The following is an 18,687-nucleotide window of genomic DNA, read 5'->3' as shown; positions in this document are numbered from 1 at the left end:
TTAATAGGTACAGACTCAACAATTCTTTACACACAGTGATAATTACATTGGACTCAGATTATCAATATTATGTAATTGCTATATTATGTATTATGCTTTGCTATCAACAAAATATAGCCAAAAGTCTCTGGCAAACATAAATTGTGGAAGCTACTACCATTTTGTTTATGCCTATCCAATCATATCAGATCTACAGAAGTGTGGGAGGAGGAGGAGATGATGGCTGAGGAAGAGAAGGAGAGGAGAAAGAATGGGAACAGGAAGAGGAGGACGAGGAAAAAGAGGAAGAGGAGAAGAAGAAGGAAGTGGAGGAGGAGGAGAAGAAGAAGGAGGAGAAAGAGGACGAGGACTGACCGAGTCGATGAGCTCCAGGGTTTCAGCAAACCCCGGGATGGTCTGCAGGGAGGAGAGCACAGCGCTGGCCTCCGCCTCCAGGTACCTGCTGGGGTAGACGGGTGTGTAGACAGAGCCTCCCAGGTGGACCTCCAGACTCTGGTCCCCCAGGCAGCTCAGGGTGGAGTTGACCAGGCTCACAGCCTCCTCCGTCAGGCTGCTGGACCAACTGCAGCAGCCCTCCATAGGCTGGGGGAGAGACAGGGAGGGAAGGGGGAACGGAGGGGAGGGATGGAAAGAGAGAGAGAGGGGGAGAGAGGAGGGGGAGGAAGGATGACATCGTTTTGACTTTGGGGAAAGGTAGACAACGGGACAGCAGGAGGGTGAGGGGCAGCTAAGAGGGCCAGGGAGTGAAAGAGAGCGAGAGTGTGTGTGTGTGAGAGAGAGAGAGAGAGAGAGAGAGAGAGAGAGAGAGAGAGAGAGAGAGAGAGAGAGAGAGAGAGAGAGAGAGACATAGACATACAGAGCAGAGGAAAAAGAAAAACAACCCATTAAACAAACACTCTCTTTCACATGCGGCTGGGCCACAGAGCAGCTCCTCTACATGGAGGCCCTCTGGTGTGGTTGTGGTCATGTGATCATGTGTGCATGGTGGAGATGAACTGAGGGAGTTTTAGAGAGGGAACATGGGGGGGAGAGAGTAGTGCAAGGGGTGGGTGTGTGAGAGAGAGAGAGAGCAAGTGAGAGAGACCGATAGAGAGAAAGAAAGAACAAAAGAGATAAAGAGTGAGAGACAGATAGAGAGATAAGACAGTAATAGAGAGAGAGCGAGATCGAATGACAGAGAGAGCGAGAAAAAGAAAAACACGATAGCGAGAGAGTGATAGAGAGAGAGAGCAGGAAAAAGTGAAGGAACACTGACCAGGTCAAAGACAGATGTCTCAGGGTCACTGTCAACATACTGGTCGTCCAACAGGCCGAGCGAGTATCCTGAAATCTATCACAACACACATTTACAACACAAAAGCATGAGTCACATGAAAAACAGACAGTCTGACATTCAACTGAGAAAACAAAGCAAAATCCTGTCCTTTCATCTTCGATGTTGAACTGAACCTCGATTTTATTCATTACATTTTCTTCTATATGTCCATTTATTTTGTGCCGACTGATAAATAGCACTGATGTGTGAGCAGCGGTTCCGTTCAAGTGGGTAATGAGCCCGTCCTCAGACTTCTACCTCTACCCCTGATCAGTGATCACCTTTGTGGGTTGGGTCATGAGGTAGTGGTTGTGGTTGTGGTTATGGTTGTGGTTGTGGCTGCTGTGCAGGAGGCCCGTAGGGGAGATAGGCTTGGTCTTCCTCCTGATTGGTGCCTTGCCCCTGTAGGCGCGGGAGAAGGGGCCTTCCTGCAGGTAGCCCTCGGTCTCCACCTTCCTCCGCATGGTGGAGTTCCAGTGGTTCTTTATGGAGTTGTCGGTCCTGTGACAGAGGCGCGCGCACACACACACACACACACACACACACACACACACACAGGTGTAAACCTGAACCCTGCCCCTATCTGAACCCTGCCCCTACCTGGTGTAAACCTGAACCCTGCCCCTACCTGAACCCTGCCCCTACCTGGTGTAAACCTGAACCCTGCCACTACCTGCCAGACAGCAGCTTGGAGATCTCCGCCCAGCGGTTCCCGAGCCGTTTGTGGGCTTTGTAGATGATCATGTCCTCGTAGTAGGTCCAGCAGGATTTCTTCACCTCGGGGTTCAGGTGGTTGTGCCAGCGCTCCCTACACTGCTTGCCGATCCGCCCGTGGAGGTGTTTGGCAATGACGGACCAGCTCCTGGGGCCGTACTTCTGGACCAACTTGGTGACCTGGGAGTGGAGGAGAACACAAAGGTTAACGGGGCTGTTTTTGTTTGATCTGGGCCTAGATTAAGCCTATACCAGGGGGGAGGCTGGTGGAGGTACAAGTCGGAGGATGGGCTCGTCGTAATGCATGGGATGGAAGGAGGCACGGTATCAAACACGTGAGACGGTTCTCCCGATTTCTACCTCCACCAGCCTCCACAGGCCTATGCCTACGCCTGCTTAAAAACAAGCATCTTCAGAATAATTTCATTGCTGTATCTATGGGAGAGTTCTCCATCGGAAGGGTGATTCTAGTCCTAGACTTGGTTTAAAAAGAACGTTAGTGTGTCCGGGGGAAACCCGCCCTTGAGTAGTATGTGACTGATGAACATTGAGTAGACAGACGTGAAGAGTGAAAGAAAGTCGATGTTGATGTGTGTCTTCACCCTCTGGTCCTCTTCCTTGGTCCACGGTCCCTTCACCAGCTCTGGGTTCAGAACATTCTGCCACCGTTGCTGACACTGGATGTCGGACCTTCTCTGTCGGAGGAGAGGAATGTAAAGAAAATGGTAGAACGTGAGTCGGAGTCTTCTACATTACACACACACACACACGCATGCGCAGATTGTGAACAAATAACCAGCCTAGGACGACAACTTAATATTTCCAAGCTTTATGACAGTCAAACAGACAACTAACAGATATTAGTTGCTAGTGTTTCTGTATAATATAATATTATGCAGCTGTTTATTTATTAAAAGACAGTTTGCCTGTGAACTGTGTCACACAGGGCAGGCTGGTGGAGGTAGGCGGAGAGGACGGGCTCATTGTAATGCATGGAATGTTGTGTTTGATACCTTTCCTCATTCCATTCCATGTATTACTATGAGCCTGTCCTCTGATTTCTACCTCCACAAGCCTCCACTGGTGTTACACAATGTTTGTTTACCTTGAATGTATCTGCAATGAGACTCCAGTCATAGTCTTCATCCTGCTCCACCAGCCTCTTCAGCTTCTCATCCTTGAAATCAAGAGATGAATACAGATACTCTGAACCAGAGAAATGCGTAGGAAGACTACAGTGGAGGTTGGTGGAGGTAGAAATCGGAGGACGGGCTCATTGTAATGCATGAAATGGAATAAGGAATGGTAGCAAACACGTGTGTCAAACACATTCAGTTCCATTCCATGTCCATGGTGCATTCAAATGCTCCTCTGAAACTCTGAGCTTCCCACCAAGACTTAGCATTGGATTTAGCGTAGAGCTCTCTGTTGACTAATTCTGAGATTAGTGCCAAATATGGGAATTTAGAGATCTCAAAGGTTCACAGGTTTCTGAGTTGAAAATGCTCAAATTACCAATTTTTGAGGAGTACTTGAATGTAGCATAAACCCCTAACTGATCCCAACCTTCCTCTGGTTCGAGATAACCAGCTCTGGGACATGTGTCACTGTATTAACTTTTCATTAAATGTTGATCTCTGTTGAAAATGTTTCCCTGTGTTTTATAATGTTGGAATTGTGTATATATGTCACTGTAAATTATGCTTATGCAGGGCTCCCTTGTAAGAGAGACCCTGGTCTCAATGGGACTCTCTATTAAAATAAATATTCAATACATTTTTAAAAAGTATGAGCTTATTTTCCTACCCTGAACTGAATATCAAGAAAAGGTTACAACATAAATCAACTCTATGGGGTAAAACATTACCTCTTTCCTGGACCACTTCACTTTCTGCAATGTTTTGTGATATTTTAACTTCATGCATTTCTTGCCCTTGCACAGTGTATGGTCTATGGTTCCACTGAAAAATCAAGACCAAGAGTTGTATGGTTAATTGATGTTAATAACTGTTATATCCAATAGCCCAAGTTAAACAATAATGAGGGAACATTTTTCAAGAGGACTAATGTATACAATTTTAAGCAGAAATTCTATGTTTTAGTATAACAAACAACCCTTTTGGTCTGACAATTCGGACACTGTCAAAGCCCTACCCAAGCTCCCATCCCAGGATGTCTGTTGCCAAGCAACAATGCTGAAAGGAGATCAAGAGGAGAGGGGGGAGAGGGAGTAGAGACATCCTAACCTATTGGTGACACATCTAGTTTATACATTCATTGGCCTTGACCATCTACCATGCAATGCTGCCTGCTTTAGAGCTATTATGTCAAGCTGAATAGACTGGAGTAGCCTTTCACTAGTTCTTCTTCTTTACCATATCTAGCCAAGTTCCTGGGGAAATGTTGATGTGTCACTGATTGTCTTGCAAACTTACCTAGCCCTACTACGAGCTCTGGTCTTGCTGCCAGTGGACATGGTGGTCATGATGGTCCCTCCAATTCACTGACTAGTAACTACTGACTAGTAACTACTGACTAGTAACTACTGACTAGTAACTACTGACTAGTAACTACTGACTAGCTAAGAAACAAAAAAGAAAAATGTGAACAAAAAAGAAAAACGTAAATGAGCTGCTGCTGCTAGCAAGTTGTCAAGCTAGCTGGCTACTAGCAACTAGCTAGCGAGCTGAAGTCAACAAAACTACTTTGTGAGTAAATGAAATGACAGCTGTAATATGAATAGTAATTCATGTGGGTTTTACACGATGACTAGCATGTGATCAAACACTGTAATTCTGTAGTTTATGTATGAATCTGTATGTACATTACAGACCACCTTCCATCTCCTGACAGCTGCTCCGTGTTTGTCCAGCCCGCTGCTTCACGCGCCCGTCCCCTCACACCCTTTCCCGCTGCTTCACGCGCCCGTCCCCTCACACCCTTTCCCGCTGCTTCACGCGCCCGTCCCTTCACACCCTTTCCCGCTGCTTCACGCGCCCGTCCCCTCACACCCTTTCCAGGTGTGGGTCAGCTGGAGACCAGGTCATTCTCAGAAGTACAGTATCTGTTGCTCCAAACGTATGCTGCCACCCGGTGGTCTTTCGTTGTATGGCCCTACCTGCCCAAGAGAAACGGTCCAGTCAGACAGACCGTTTTTGGCTTATCACCTGGGCCCAGTACATTAAAAAAATCTAGATGATCGCTGATTTCCCATACTACTCAAAATCAGATCAAACATATGATCTGATCCTAGCAAAACAGAATCCGGATCATTCCGATCCAGATTAAAGCTTTTGAAATAGGCTACTCGACTGACTCCGCCCACCACCGGTAACATGGCAGCATAGACAAACTCGGCGTCCACTCTCCTTAAAACTTTTCAAATTCTATGGCTGTGTGAAAGCAGATTGCTATTACTTTTTCATGCAAAGCAAATAGGCTAACTGTTACGTCCCTGTCTGTTTTTGCTTTGTGTTTGTGTCTGTGTCTCTCTCTCTCTCCCAGGTGTTCGTGATCCCTTGATTGTCTCCCTGTTAATCATCCATCATCAAGTCCACCTGTGTTCCTGTCCTGTCAACCAATCACCTGTCTACCTGTTCCCTATATATGTGACGCGATCTGGTGGAATGATCATGGAGGGGGCAAAGTCATTTTTCTGTTTTTTACATATGCTTAAACTACAGATTGTAAGCTTTCAAATGATGTGTCATACATAGAAATTGGGAAAAAATTGAAGACGACATGAGTATTTGAAACGTGTTAACCCTGAAAACTAAATCCTGAGAAAACGGCCTTCAAAGATTTTTGACTTGTTCACACCTTCACACAGGCAGGTAATGGGCGGTAACAATGGCTGGTTAACCCCACCCCCAACCACTCCCCCTCTAGATTGACAGCTATCAGCTGTCAATACCTGTCATTGTTAGTCACTGGGTTATACAGCTATAACATTATTACCTAGCAAGGTATTACCCAGCTTATTATTATTTATGGTTGTTGTAACTGTTATTGTTACTGTCTTTTAATGATACAAAAAAGTATTCAATCAGAATCAGAATTTATTTTACAGTACACAAGCATAGGTAGGATAAAGATATCACTGTAAATATTGTGTCATACACAGAATATGGGCACACAGTGCCAAACACTTCACACCAATATTGCACGTCACGTCATGTCGACCAAAGCACATCTAATAAAAATATAAATATATAATATATTTTTATTACAAGTGCAAATTCAGCATACTTGTATTTGGAAGTCTGGGCCATGTATATAAATGCACCATGAGGGGTCTGAGAATTGCTGCAATGTCTAAAAGAAAGGCCAAACAGGTTGCCAAATTTTGCTCTGTCTCAGCTATTATTGGCAGCTTGGCCGTGTGGAGAAGGAGGTGTTATGTGTACCCTTAAGTATTCAGTGCTGCTTAGCCCCGAAATATTTGATTCCCTGTTTGTATAATATAATTTGTGGAACCAAATAAAGTATTCAAATGTGTGTGTGCGTGTGTGTGTTGGGGTAGGACAGCATTCATCAATCAGATTAGCACCTCTTAGCACCTATTAACACCAGTTTTTTTCAGGATCAGCAAAAACCTTCTGCAATCCATTGCCCAGTCCTACAAGGAGAATGGTGCAGTACCACGCCAGAGGAAGAAACGTGAGCGAACAAACAAAAACTTCCTCAACACTGAAGACATCAAAAGAGTGGTGGCGTTCATCATGAACTTTGCCGAAGACCACGCCATTGTCCTCCCTGGCAGGCACCCTGGTCACAGAGACTTGAGTGCAAAGTTGCTGCCAACTAATGTCACCAAAGCCTCTGTTTGGCGTCTCTACAAAGTTGCTGTGGAAAAGCTTGGTATGTGTAAAAGTTGTGTATAACACTCATGTTCTGAAGTGTAATAGAAAAATGAAATGCTTTTGTAATGAACGGTAATGTATTTAATCTCCTACTCATAAAAATGATGTATTTGCAGGCGAGTATCATTACTGCCACAGATAACCAGCACCAAACCCCGCACAGATCTGTGCTGGCAGTGCCAGAAAAACAACTATCAGCTGCGGCGAACTGCCAATCTGCCTGACGAGGTGAAATCAGCCCAGATGAAAAAGCAGCAACAGCATCTTGACCTTGTTGCGAAGGAGCGTTCTCTATACCAGCGCATGAATGCTGCCTGTGCCAGGACCTGTCAAGATTTGGATCTGTCTCTAGGCACCTCCAGGCCTGCAAGCAAGCAGATCACAATGCACTACAGTTTTGATTTTGCACAACAGGTGAGAATAAGTTCATCCTATGACACTTCTGATTTGGTGTACCAAAACACACTACTACTGCCTAAGTAGGCAGATGTTGATTTTTATGTATCTAATCTCTCCTTCTCTCTTAGGTGCACTTTCCTACTGACCCTCATCAGCCTGGGCCCATGTATTTTTTGACTCCACGCAAGTGTGGCCTTTTTGGTGTCTCGTGTGAAGGCATGCCTAAGCAAGTAAATTACCTAATTGATGAAGGGATGTCATCAAGTAAAGGCAGCAATGCCGTCATCAATTACATCAATCACTTCTTCAATAACTATGGAGTCGGAGAAACAAACATCGACCTTCATTGTGATAACTGCAGTGGGCAAAATAAGAACAATTATGTGCTATGGTACTGTGCCTGGCGTACTATTCACAAGCTTCACCTGAAGCTTGGCCTCCACTTCCTGATTGCAGGTCACACAAAGTTTGGCCCTGACTGGTGCTTTGGACTGATCAAGCAGTGCTTTCGAAAGACAAGAGTGGACACACTGTCAGATATTGCCAGGGTTGTGAGCGACAGCTCTCCTGTGAAGCAAGTGAACATCCCCCAGCTTGTAGGACTGGAGGATGGCACAGTGTGTGTTGAAAGCTACGACTGGCATAAGCATCTCCATGGCTACTTCCGAGTGCTCCCAAATATGAAGAGTTACCAGCACTTCAGGTATTTTTTTTTTATGATTAATAGTTTTTTTTGTTTTATTATTTTCAATTAACAGACAATGAACAAACATCCATCACACGTAACAGTTGACATTGAACAATAAATTAAAAAGACAAAAAATAGACACAACAAAATAGGGGTGTAACGGATCACCTAACTCACGGATCGGATCGTGTCACGGTTTTTGAGTCACGGATCGGATCATTTTTCGGATCAACACAAACATTTTTGTTTTTATAAAAACTGCTTTTTCCTTGAATTCTGTAAAAACACCACTTTTACTATGTGACAAAAACCAACAACATTCAAGATGTCAAAACTGGTAATATATATATATATATATATATATATATATATATATATACATACCTATATATACATATATATATAATATATATAACATATTCTACACTCAAACATTACATAATTATACTGAAATACACTCAATTTAAATGATAGGAGAGAGGGAGGAGGCGCCTGGTTGCAGCAGTGAATCACTAGGCTCTTTAAAGCAGATGAATACACATGTTTTATGCCACTTTTAACTAAATAATAAAGTGAACCCTTATTTTGAACATGGTATGAAAAAAATGCCTACATTATCAGAAGTTGTCGAGCTACCTTTTTCGTGCCTCCCGTCATAGTTGACAGAGAAGCCAAAGTGCTCCCATACATGGGATTTAAATGACGAGGGAGGCATTTCGAGTTCTTCTCCGCCGAACAACGTAACATGATACACTTGGGCCGCGTTCGTAAATTCGCTTTGAGAGCGCCGGAGCACACACTGGGTCCGACGTCATAAAGGGACCAAGTAATTTGATTGGACAAGAGGCGTTCCTTGAACGCTGATCAGATTCCAGAGCGGATTTACGAACGCAAAAAAAAAAAAAAAAGAGTTTTTTTTTTTTTTTACATTGATCCGCGGTACACACGCGTTCCGAACCGTGGAGGGCGATCCGAACGGATCACGGAATTTCCGTGATCCGTTACACCCCTACAACAAAACATAAAGGTGATGTACAGCAATGTTAATCTACAGCATTGTCTAACAATCATACTTATAGCAGTTTACTTTCACTTTTTACATTTGGGATATTGCTACTTATAATTAAATAAAATAAATAAAAATATTGCTATTTACATGAGCTGGAGTTGCCATTATTTCTCAATATATGAGTGATACTGCCCCCATTTCAAGCGATATTCCTCCACCTTATCTAGCAGCCTATATGATAATTGTTCTAGGACTGCCAGCTGCCCAAGAGAAATGTGCCACAGAGACGGTGCTGGTGCTGATGAGGCCTTCCACTCTTTAACTAATAGTTTCCGTCCTAGCATTAACGCGGTCTGGATCCAATTGGCGAGTGGTGGAGTCACCTCACTTAATGCTGTGGGGTCACCCAAAATAAAAAGACTGGGGGTGAACGGAATGTCAAGGCCGACAATTTTTTCCAGATAACCATGGATGGCTAGCCAAAACTCCTGGGTTTTTGGACATCCCCAAAGCATATGCACTAGAGTACCATTCCTGTCACTACACCTCCAGCACTCCGAACTGTCGACCAGACCCACTCTATGTAGCCTGGATGGTGTCCAGTAGATTCTGTTAATAATCTTGAATTGGATCAGTCTCGTTCGGAGTTCCCTTGACATTTTTTTCCCATTCTTGAGAATTCTTCCCCATTCTGCCTCTGTAAATGATACATTTAAGTCTATTTCCCATGTTAGTTTAAGAGACCATATGTTTGGGTCTGAGGCCACTAGAATCCTCGAATAGTAAGCAGAGGCTTCATGACCTAGTCCAAAAATGTTCAGAAACCATTCAAGTGTATCACCATTAGGTGGGGCAGTTGTGGGGGAGCCAAATGTTTGCACCATTAAGTGTCTTAGCTGTAAATACTTCCAAAATTGATTGTGTGGTAAATCAAATTCCCTTCTAAGAGCCTCAAAAGATTTTAGCGTTCCATCCTGATATAGGTCTCCTAGAACTTCGATACCTTTTTGAAACCAGGGCTTCCAAAAGAAGGGCGATTTATCTATACACAGCTTGGGGTTCAGCCAGATCCCAGCAGACTGGTGAAGATAGGGGTCAAATTTACAGATGTAAGCAACTCTCTTCCAAACCCATTGAATATGGGATACAATAGGGTGCGATCGATTCTCTTGGGTTAGTCTGGCCGTAATACAGCACCTGAGTGGCAGAGGGGTGCAGTTTGCACTTTCAATATGGAACCACGGGGGGGCTCTCTCTGGAGGCAGAGTCCAGTGTGCCATGTGCCTGAGAGTGAAAGCATAATGGTAATATAACAGGTTAGGAACACCAAGACCTCCTCGGTCTACAGGCCACTTCAGGTATTTATCATTGTCACTGTATTAGAAATTCTATTTTATGAACATATTAGTATTTCGTAAAAATTGTGTTTTGGTAACAATGGACAATCATTTTAAATGTACTGTCTTGCTTCTATTTCATTACAGCTTTGATTCCCAAAGACCTGGTGTAGTTGTAGCCTCTGAACATTTTGGTGCCGAAGCCATCGAGTTTCAGCTTCTGCGCAACGCTGATGTCCATCCCCCCATAGATGGTCTTCCTGTGCAAGCCCCACCTGGACTGGACATGGCCAGACAGAAATATCTCTTTGAGAAGATCAGAGAATTCTGTGCAGATGAGGCACAAAACATCACATGCCCTCCACCAGAGTCCCATTAGATACACATTATTATTTTTTACTTTTCTATTATGCTAGGCTGTTCATTGATTTCAGCTCAGCTTTCAACACCATCATCCCCTCCCAGCTGGTCACCAAACTCAGAGACCGTGGTTTCAGCACCTCCCTCTGCAACTGGATCCTAGACTTCCTGACCAACAGACCCCAGCTCGTCAAGTTGGACAACCACTCCACCTCCACCCTGACCCTGAACACCGGCGTGCCTCAAGGCTCCCCTCCTCTACTCCCTCTTCACCGACAACTGCATGCCGATGCATGGCTCTAACTCCATCATCAAGTTTACAGATGACACCATGGTTGTAGGCCTGATGCGTAACAACGACGAGACGACCTACAGGGAGGAGGTTGAACATCTGGTGGCGTCGTGCGCTGACAACAACCTGGCCCTCAACACCAAAGAGATCATTGTGGACTTCAGAAAAACTGGGCACTTTGAGTTGCATTTCATGTACGAAAGGCACTATATAAATAAAGCTTTACTTACTTACACTTTTGGTTAGATTTTAAACTGCATTTAAAATGAAGTTGAATTTAATGTAATCTAATTATCATATTGCTCAATTGTATCTTGTCTTATTGTTTCCTGTTCCCTGGGTGAGGATAGCTGTTAGCGGCACCTGGACCAGTACCAGGACCTGAACCAGGCTGTACCAGGACCTGCACCAGGATCTGTGCCCCGCTCTGGACCATGAATTGTCCGGCAGTTCCGACGACGAGGAAATAACTTTATTGACTTGTGGACAGTGTGTACGCTGATAAGCAAACTGGAGGTAGTCGCTCTATGAGTAGAGGGCTGCAAGGGAATTTTCCTGGATGCACAGTGTACAGGTTTTTCGCCCTTGCCTGCTTGCGTGTTCTGTCATCATGTGGTTTTGATGTCCATCTTAGTTGTTGATCTTCTTTGCTCTCTGTGAAGTGCATTGGGTCACATTTTGTGAGAAATGCGCTATACAAAGAAAACTTTATTTTATTTTATTTAAAATATATAAATATTGCCATGTAGTTTTTTCTTGCTGCTGCAATGTCGACTGGAACTGAAGCCATAACAATGTTACTCTCTTGTACTTGTATAATGGGATGTAATAAACTTTTGGCACACATGGCAATACAAAAATCATGAATCTTGAATTATTATTATTATTATTATCATTATTCAGCAATTTAAACATGCAAGTTTGTTTCCTGAGGGTTAGCTGACAACCCCACTGACAGATGACAGGTAGATAATGACAGGTAGTGTAATGGGGGAGTGGTTGTCTTGAGGGAGTGGTTGTCTTGAGGGAGTGGTTGGGGTGGAGTTAACCAGCTATTGTTCCCACCCATTACCTCTGTGAAAAAACTCTCTCAAGACTTTGACCATGGTTTTCTCAAAACTGTGATTTGGAGGGGATCAGCATTAAAATATCCATAACTTCTTCAACTTGTTTCAGATTTCAACATAGGACACATCATGTTAAAGCTTACAAAAAGAAAAAAAAGAAAAAAGATGTTGCCCTAGTTGAGGACTTTTTAACCATGCCCTGTCACATATTAGCAGCTAGCTAGCTCTCCCATTCAAACCCAGTGTCCAGGCCATCATGACTAGCATCTTAGAATTTAGCTAGCTCTCCCATTCAATATCATTCATGTCTCTCTATCTGCCTCTCTCTCTCTCTCTGTCTGTCTGCCTTTTTCTCTTTTTCTCTCTCCCTCCCCTCTCTCCCTTCCTCCACCTTCCCCACCCACCCTCTCCCCCTCTTTCTCTCTCTCACTATGTCTGCAGAAGAAGGGCAGATGGCATCGATACATGAATTAGTCAACTGAATGTCTTAATAAGTGATGACAGGGTGTGTGTGTGTGTGTGTCTCCTCTGTGTGTGTGTGTGTGTGTGTGTGTGTGTCTCTCTGTGTGTGTGTGTCTGTGTGTGTGTGTGTGTGTGTGTGTGTGTGTGTGTGTGTGTGCCAGTGGGGGTAACTAGGGGCAGTGACAACATTAAAGGGTGAAGATAAACACTGTGACGCGTCTCCACACTCAAGGTCAGATAGGACTCAGCAGAAGGAAAGGATACTGCTGTGTGTGTGTGTGATTCTGTCTGCCTGTCTACCTGTCTACCTGTCTGTCTGCCTGCCTGCCTGCCTGCCTGCTTGCCTGCCTGCCTGCCTGTCTGCCTGTCTGTTTGTCTGTCTGCCTCTCTGTCTGTCTGCCTGCCTGCCTGTCTGCCTGTCTGCCTGTCTGTTTGTCTGTCTGCCTCTCTGTCTGTCTGTCTGCCTGCCTGCCTGCCTGTCTGCCTGCCTGTCTGCGTGTGTGTGTGTGTGTGTGTGTGTGTGTGTGTGTGTGTGAGTGTGTGTGTGTGTGTGTGTGTGTGTGTGTGTGTGTGCGCGTGCGTGTGTGTGTGTGTGTGCGTGCGTGCGTGTGTGTGTGTGTGTGTGTGTGTGTGTGAGTGCAGACACAGAAAGGATATAAAAAGTCACATTCCAAGTCTGGATTTGCAGGAGGTGGCAGATAGCTTCTTCTTCTTTCGTGTAACGTCAGAGGTCCAACTCGGTGTCGCGTAGCCATGCCCGCATCTCTGGTTCTAGGTCGAAGAGGCTGGCTTCTGAGGGTGGTCTATATAAGGGGCAGATGGTGATTATGTGGTCGGCGGTCTGCTCTGGGTCACCGCACTCGCATGCCGCACTGTCCGCCAGGCCCCACGCCTTCATTGATGTTTTAAAGCGACCGACACCAGTTCGTAGACGGTTCAGTGTGGTCCATTGCCGGCGTGGTAGGTCGTCTCCTCCAATGGCGCCATCTCCTGGGTCCCAGATGTAGCGGTGGATTCGGGAGGACCCGGTTGACTCCCACTCCTGCTTCCAAGCTGCTGCCAGCCATGCATCTCTGGAGATGTCCTCAGAGGTGGAGTTGAGCATGGCTTGTGCTGCCTTGTTGTAAGGGTGGCGGGTCTTGAGTCGGCTTGGAGGTGCTGGTGTTATGGTGGTGTTGTGCAGGATGTGCCAATCATGCTTTTGTGCCTTCCTGGCCAGGGCGAGGGTGGCAGCCTCCCGTCGGAGGCCGGCCGGTGCTATTCCCGCGAGGACTGGCAAGAGGGACACAGGGGTAGGCTTCAAGCATCCAGTTATTATTCGGAGGGAGGTATTGATAGCCACGTCGACCTTTCTCGCATGAGGGCTTCTGCTCCAGACTGGGGCGCAGTATTCTGCTGCAGAGAAGACCAGGGCTTGGGTGGATATTCTTAGCGTCTTAGCGGAGGCTCCCCAGGTTGTACCAGCAAGGCGGCGGATCAGCGCGGCCCTGGATGTCACTTTGGCCTTGACTTCTTCCAGGTGTTGCCTGAAGGATAATGTCCGATCCAGGCGCACTCCAAGGTACTTCGGGGCTTGCTGGACCTCCAGACATTTGTTGTCAACGCGCACCTCAAGTTCCCTCCTGGCTTCTCTGGTGCTGAGGTGGTATGCCGCTGCGACTGTCTTTCCGACACTGAGTTGTAGACGCCACCTTCGAAGGTATGCTACCAGTGTGCCTATGTCTACGTTAAGACCCTCTTCCATCACCTTCCACGTTGGTCGGCTCAGCATGATGGCAAGATCGTCTGCATAGCCATACTTTCTAGATGCTGTTTCAGGTAGGTCGTGGATGTAAACGTTGAACAGCATCGGCGAGAGAACAGACCCCTGCGGTACCCCGTTCCTCAGTCTTCTGAGCCTACTGCACTGGCCACTGCTGGTCTGTAAGATGAAGCTGCGGTTGGAAAGTTTCTCCATGATGAACTTCACCATGTGGCGGTCCGGTATTGTCCTCAGCAGCTTCAGGTAGATAGCAAGGTGGGGAGAGTCCTGCAGGAAGTCTGTGTTACTGAGCCTGTGGTTTCACATGAACACAGGACATGTGAAAGAAAACACATTCTTTGCAACCTGGCCACATAGTGAACACTGCTTAATTAAACTTCACTCAGACAACCGAGATATGATTTACCCCAAAGCATGTAGGCAGGGTTCGAGTTATGTGGGAGCCAATGGGAGCTGAGCTCCCATAGAGATGGTCTGAGACTCTCTGAGCTCCCATGAAGGCAGTAAAATCAAAAATCTGTGGGGGTCGCTAATAATACATTACCACAACTATTATTTGATCAAAATGTCAATGTAATGAATATTATTTAATTTATATTATAAATATTGTAAAATAAACACGTTTTCCAAAAGAGCTACGCGCACCATTAATCTCCTGTGAATGACAGTAGGCCTTTGACTGCCTGCACTTCACCACCAAGACACCATGGGGCGCAGTAGAATATTGTGCAACAGCAAAAGGTTGATTAATCAGCTGTGCGGTAAACCGTTGGAACACACAGTGCACAGCTGATTAATCAATTAAACCAATAGAGTGAGACAGGATATGTTCATATACCAGTTGCCTTTCAGGAAGTAGTGAGATCGTGCACCTAGCCTATTATTGAGAAGCAAACATTCATTCATTAGCTGTACAGGAGTATATACATACAGTAGCTACCATGCCGCCCAAAAAAAGGAAATTTTTTGACCCTCTCCCGTTCATCCAATCTTGGATAAAGAAAGAACATCGGACGTCAGCATCATGGGTTCCAGGACCGCGACCGCAGCCTACTGAAAACAGACCAAACAGGTCTATCTTGTCTCCGTAAAGGTAAGGTGGCTTTTACTTTTTACTAACCTAGTGTACCGGTACATGTATTTTTCGCTCCTTCTGTATAGCAAAAATAACACAATTATTGGCCGAGATACATGTGTGACTATCGCTTTTATAGCTGTTGTTTCATGTGGGGCTGTTGATGTGGTGAAATGAGTAGCCTGCAGCTGTAGCGTCAGGATATGTTGGTATTTGAGGAGGAGGATGAGGATGAGGATGATGTTTCGGTACCGGTACCGTTTTTAAAGTATCGATTTGTCACCGGTATCGAATAAAACCCAAACTGTACCCAACCCTAACTATATGTTTACATGCCAACTAATTAGCTAATTCATTTCTGTCATTTAGAGCTGAGGGGAGCAACAGAGAGACGGACAACAGGACAGTAACAGAGAGACAACGGGAGAGGAGAGCAATAGAGACAGAACTGAATGCACTGAACTTTTTTTTTTATTCTTTGCATTATTAACACTGTTGTGTTATTGTGTTATTAAAGTGTTTAAGTGTTTTATGGTAAAGCATTATGAGTGGTGTGTGTGCAGGGTGCTCGTGAGTTGTATATTTTGGGGAGGGGGGAGGCTTGTGTATGGGGGCGGGGGGTCCTCACACAAAGGAGTAGCCTAGGGCCACTGACCACCTTAATCCGCTACTGCCTATAGCTAATTAAAACTTGTAAGTCCCATCGCTGTGTGGGCATGATTCGCGCGTGCATGAGAACATTTCGCACTGTTATTTTGGAGACCCCCACAGAGATCAGCTTATAACTCGAACCCTGCATGTAGGGTAATGTAGTACAGGACTGCTACAGATTCCATAGCCTACAATGTTTCTCAAAGTGTGGGGCGCTCCCCCACAAGGGGGCGCAATGGCATTCCTTGGGGACACGAGAGACAGGAGATCAACAAGTGACACTCAGCTTCTGACCTTTTCCAACTGTAGCCTAGCTGTTCATAATGAAGGCATCTCTAACAGGGACACTGACAGGGAAAAGAAAAAACGATAGAAAATCAAAATGTTTCGGAGTAGGGATGCACCGACAGTTCGGCCACCGAATGTCCGCGGGCGAAAATAGCAAAAAAGCACTGTGGCGAACGTTATCGCCTGTTTACGTATTGTAGCTAGCTAGCTAGCTAGCGAACCAGAGTTCGTGGCTACTGTTATTTTTCATGTGTTCACCGCACTTTCATGCGGTAACTCATTTGCATATTAGCTTGTCACAAAGGATGATGGGACCATTTTATGTCAGTTTTGTGGGTCAAACCATAACTGGGAGGTTCATGTCTGAGTATGGGGTAGCTCAGGTTCTATGGAATAATTGTGCCTAAACAGTGCCATTGACTGGACGACTGTGTCGGAGTTCTACGGTCAATAATAGCTCGCATTAATTCCACCACCTACACATGTACACAGCACTGACCCACTTCCTACCCTCACCAGAATATCACCACACACAACCCACAGCCGAACCAGCCGTCTCTGCCAGCACCACCAGCACCAGGATGACCAACACCACTGGGTCACAGGGAAGTACTGATCACCCGCCTGACACCAAAATGCACACTACACAAACCATGCACACCTCCCTTCTCTCACTCCTGTATCTTTTCAGGCACATGTCATATCCAGCTCTGACACCTACCCAGGCTTCCAGACCCAGGAGCAGAGACCGGCGGGAACCACCACGTCACCCCAGCACCAACCCCAGGTTCCAACTCAGCGACCCCAAACCCCCTGTTCCGGGCCCCCCCCCCCCAACTCCAGGCCCCCAGCTACAGGCCCAGTCCCCTACCCGCCAACCCCCAACCCCCAGCCCGGAACAAGCTGAGAAGAGCCAGGGAGCTTTTTCCCTGGATAAGCTGTGTACAGGTTTTTCGCCTCTGCTTGCCTGCCATGCACCGAGCTCTCTGGGCCTCTCCTCGGGGGCTTCCGGTCGGCCTGCGTGCTCGATCTGCTCCGCCGCTGGGGCGCCTGGTCCGGCTAGCCTCGTGAAGGGCTACAGGAGTCTGAGCCTGGTGGGCTGGGCCGGATGCGCCGGTGGTGGGGCGGGTCGGGTGAGTCGGGTGTGTGGGGTCCCTCGGGGGAGGGAGGTGGGGGAGCCACGGCTTTGCACTGGTGGGCAAACTGGATAGTAGTCGCTCTACAACTAGAGGGCTGCAGGGGAATTTTTTTCCCGGATGCACAGCGAACAGGTTTTTTACCCCTGCCTCCTACCGACACTGGAACCTGGACACTGAACACTGAACACTGAACATTACACTACACTGGACAATACACTGAACACTGAGCACTTTAGTTAGTTTAATGTTGGTTGTTGTTGAATGTAATGTCTTAAATGTCTGATTGTTTGATTAATTGATTGTATACACGGTGTTGCGTTTTTATAAAAACCAATAAAAAACACCAATAATAGCTCGCATTAATATACTGGATGTGAGGGGTCCATATTCCATGCACGCTACAGCACATTCGGAGTTCGGCCATTCGGTGTGAAAAGATTGAATGTTTTTACCGAATGCGAGACGTTAATTTTGATGACGCAATCAAACAGCGCAAGCAACCCATGCTGTTCTGTGAATTAGACGATCGTTGAGTGAAGACTGCCTGCTGCCAAGTCATATAATAACAGCAAACATGTTGGCAGTTTGGCATCTGTTCTCTGAAAGACAACAAGAGGCACATTCTGACATTAAAGACTTCAGTTTTTCGCAACTTCTAAATAAAAGCGCAAGCTTAGCGTTGTTGAAAATCGCTAGTCAACTAACACAGCTTGTTTTGAGAGCCTGCTAACAATGTAAAGTAGTGTTATAGTTAAATAGGTAGCAGTGGGGTTTACTCATCGAATCCAATGCATTGCAATATTTTGGTTTGACTAGCGAGTGTGTGATGTGATAGTTTATAAGTATCATTTTACATGTTACACGAATAAGTGTAACGATGGTCAAACAGGCAATCTTCTTTCATTCAATTCTTTTATTTGACCTGCAGAGAAGACATATAAAACACAATTCTTCTCTGTTCTGCAACTCTTGTGAATCCATGAAGATGGCGGCCATGTTCTAGTACCACCGTAAGTACGGCAACAAGAGAAGGACAAAAGAACGCGCAGACCTGCAGTACACCCAAACTCCAATGGGGGGCTCCAACAACAACCAGGGCTGCTCAAGCACGGCGAAACTCATCTACATTCACCACAACTAAACATACATTCCCAACTCTGTTACACCCACCTCCCCTGAATTTCGCCAACCTTGAGCAGCAACTATACATTTAAATACTACTTTTTACTTTTTACACTATTACATAGGGCCGCCAAAGGACAGGACA

General features: G+C 45.8%; 1 protein-coding gene across 1 annotated transcript in view; it reads right to left on the bottom strand.

Moving 5' to 3' along the window:
* LOC308154447 (myb-related protein A-like) overlaps positions 1 to 18,687 on the bottom strand; it is a gene marked incomplete at both ends in the record, with an annotated part of 34,953 nt that overhangs the window by 3,190 nt on the left and 13,076 nt on the right. Inside the window, 7 exons of the mRNA XM_080527607.1 lie at positions 355 to 582; positions 1,256 to 1,330; positions 1,597 to 1,816; positions 1,989 to 2,209; positions 2,632 to 2,724; positions 3,135 to 3,206; positions 14,214 to 14,559. Coding sequence (XP_080383733.1) covers positions 355 to 582; positions 1,256 to 1,330; positions 1,597 to 1,816; positions 1,989 to 2,209; positions 2,632 to 2,724; positions 3,135 to 3,206; positions 14,214 to 14,559 — 1,255 coding nt within the window. The remainder of the gene's footprint in view (positions 1 to 354; positions 583 to 1,255; positions 1,331 to 1,596; positions 1,817 to 1,988; positions 2,210 to 2,631; positions 2,725 to 3,134; positions 3,207 to 14,213; positions 14,560 to 18,687) is intronic.

The sequence above is a fragment of the Nansenia antarctica genome (assembly GCF_963989245.1).
Source record: "Nansenia antarctica genome assembly, chromosome: 3".
Lineage (NCBI taxonomy): Eukaryota > Metazoa > Chordata > Actinopteri > Argentiniformes > Microstomatidae > Nansenia > Nansenia antarctica.
This window is presented reverse-complemented; position numbering and strand designations above follow the sequence as displayed.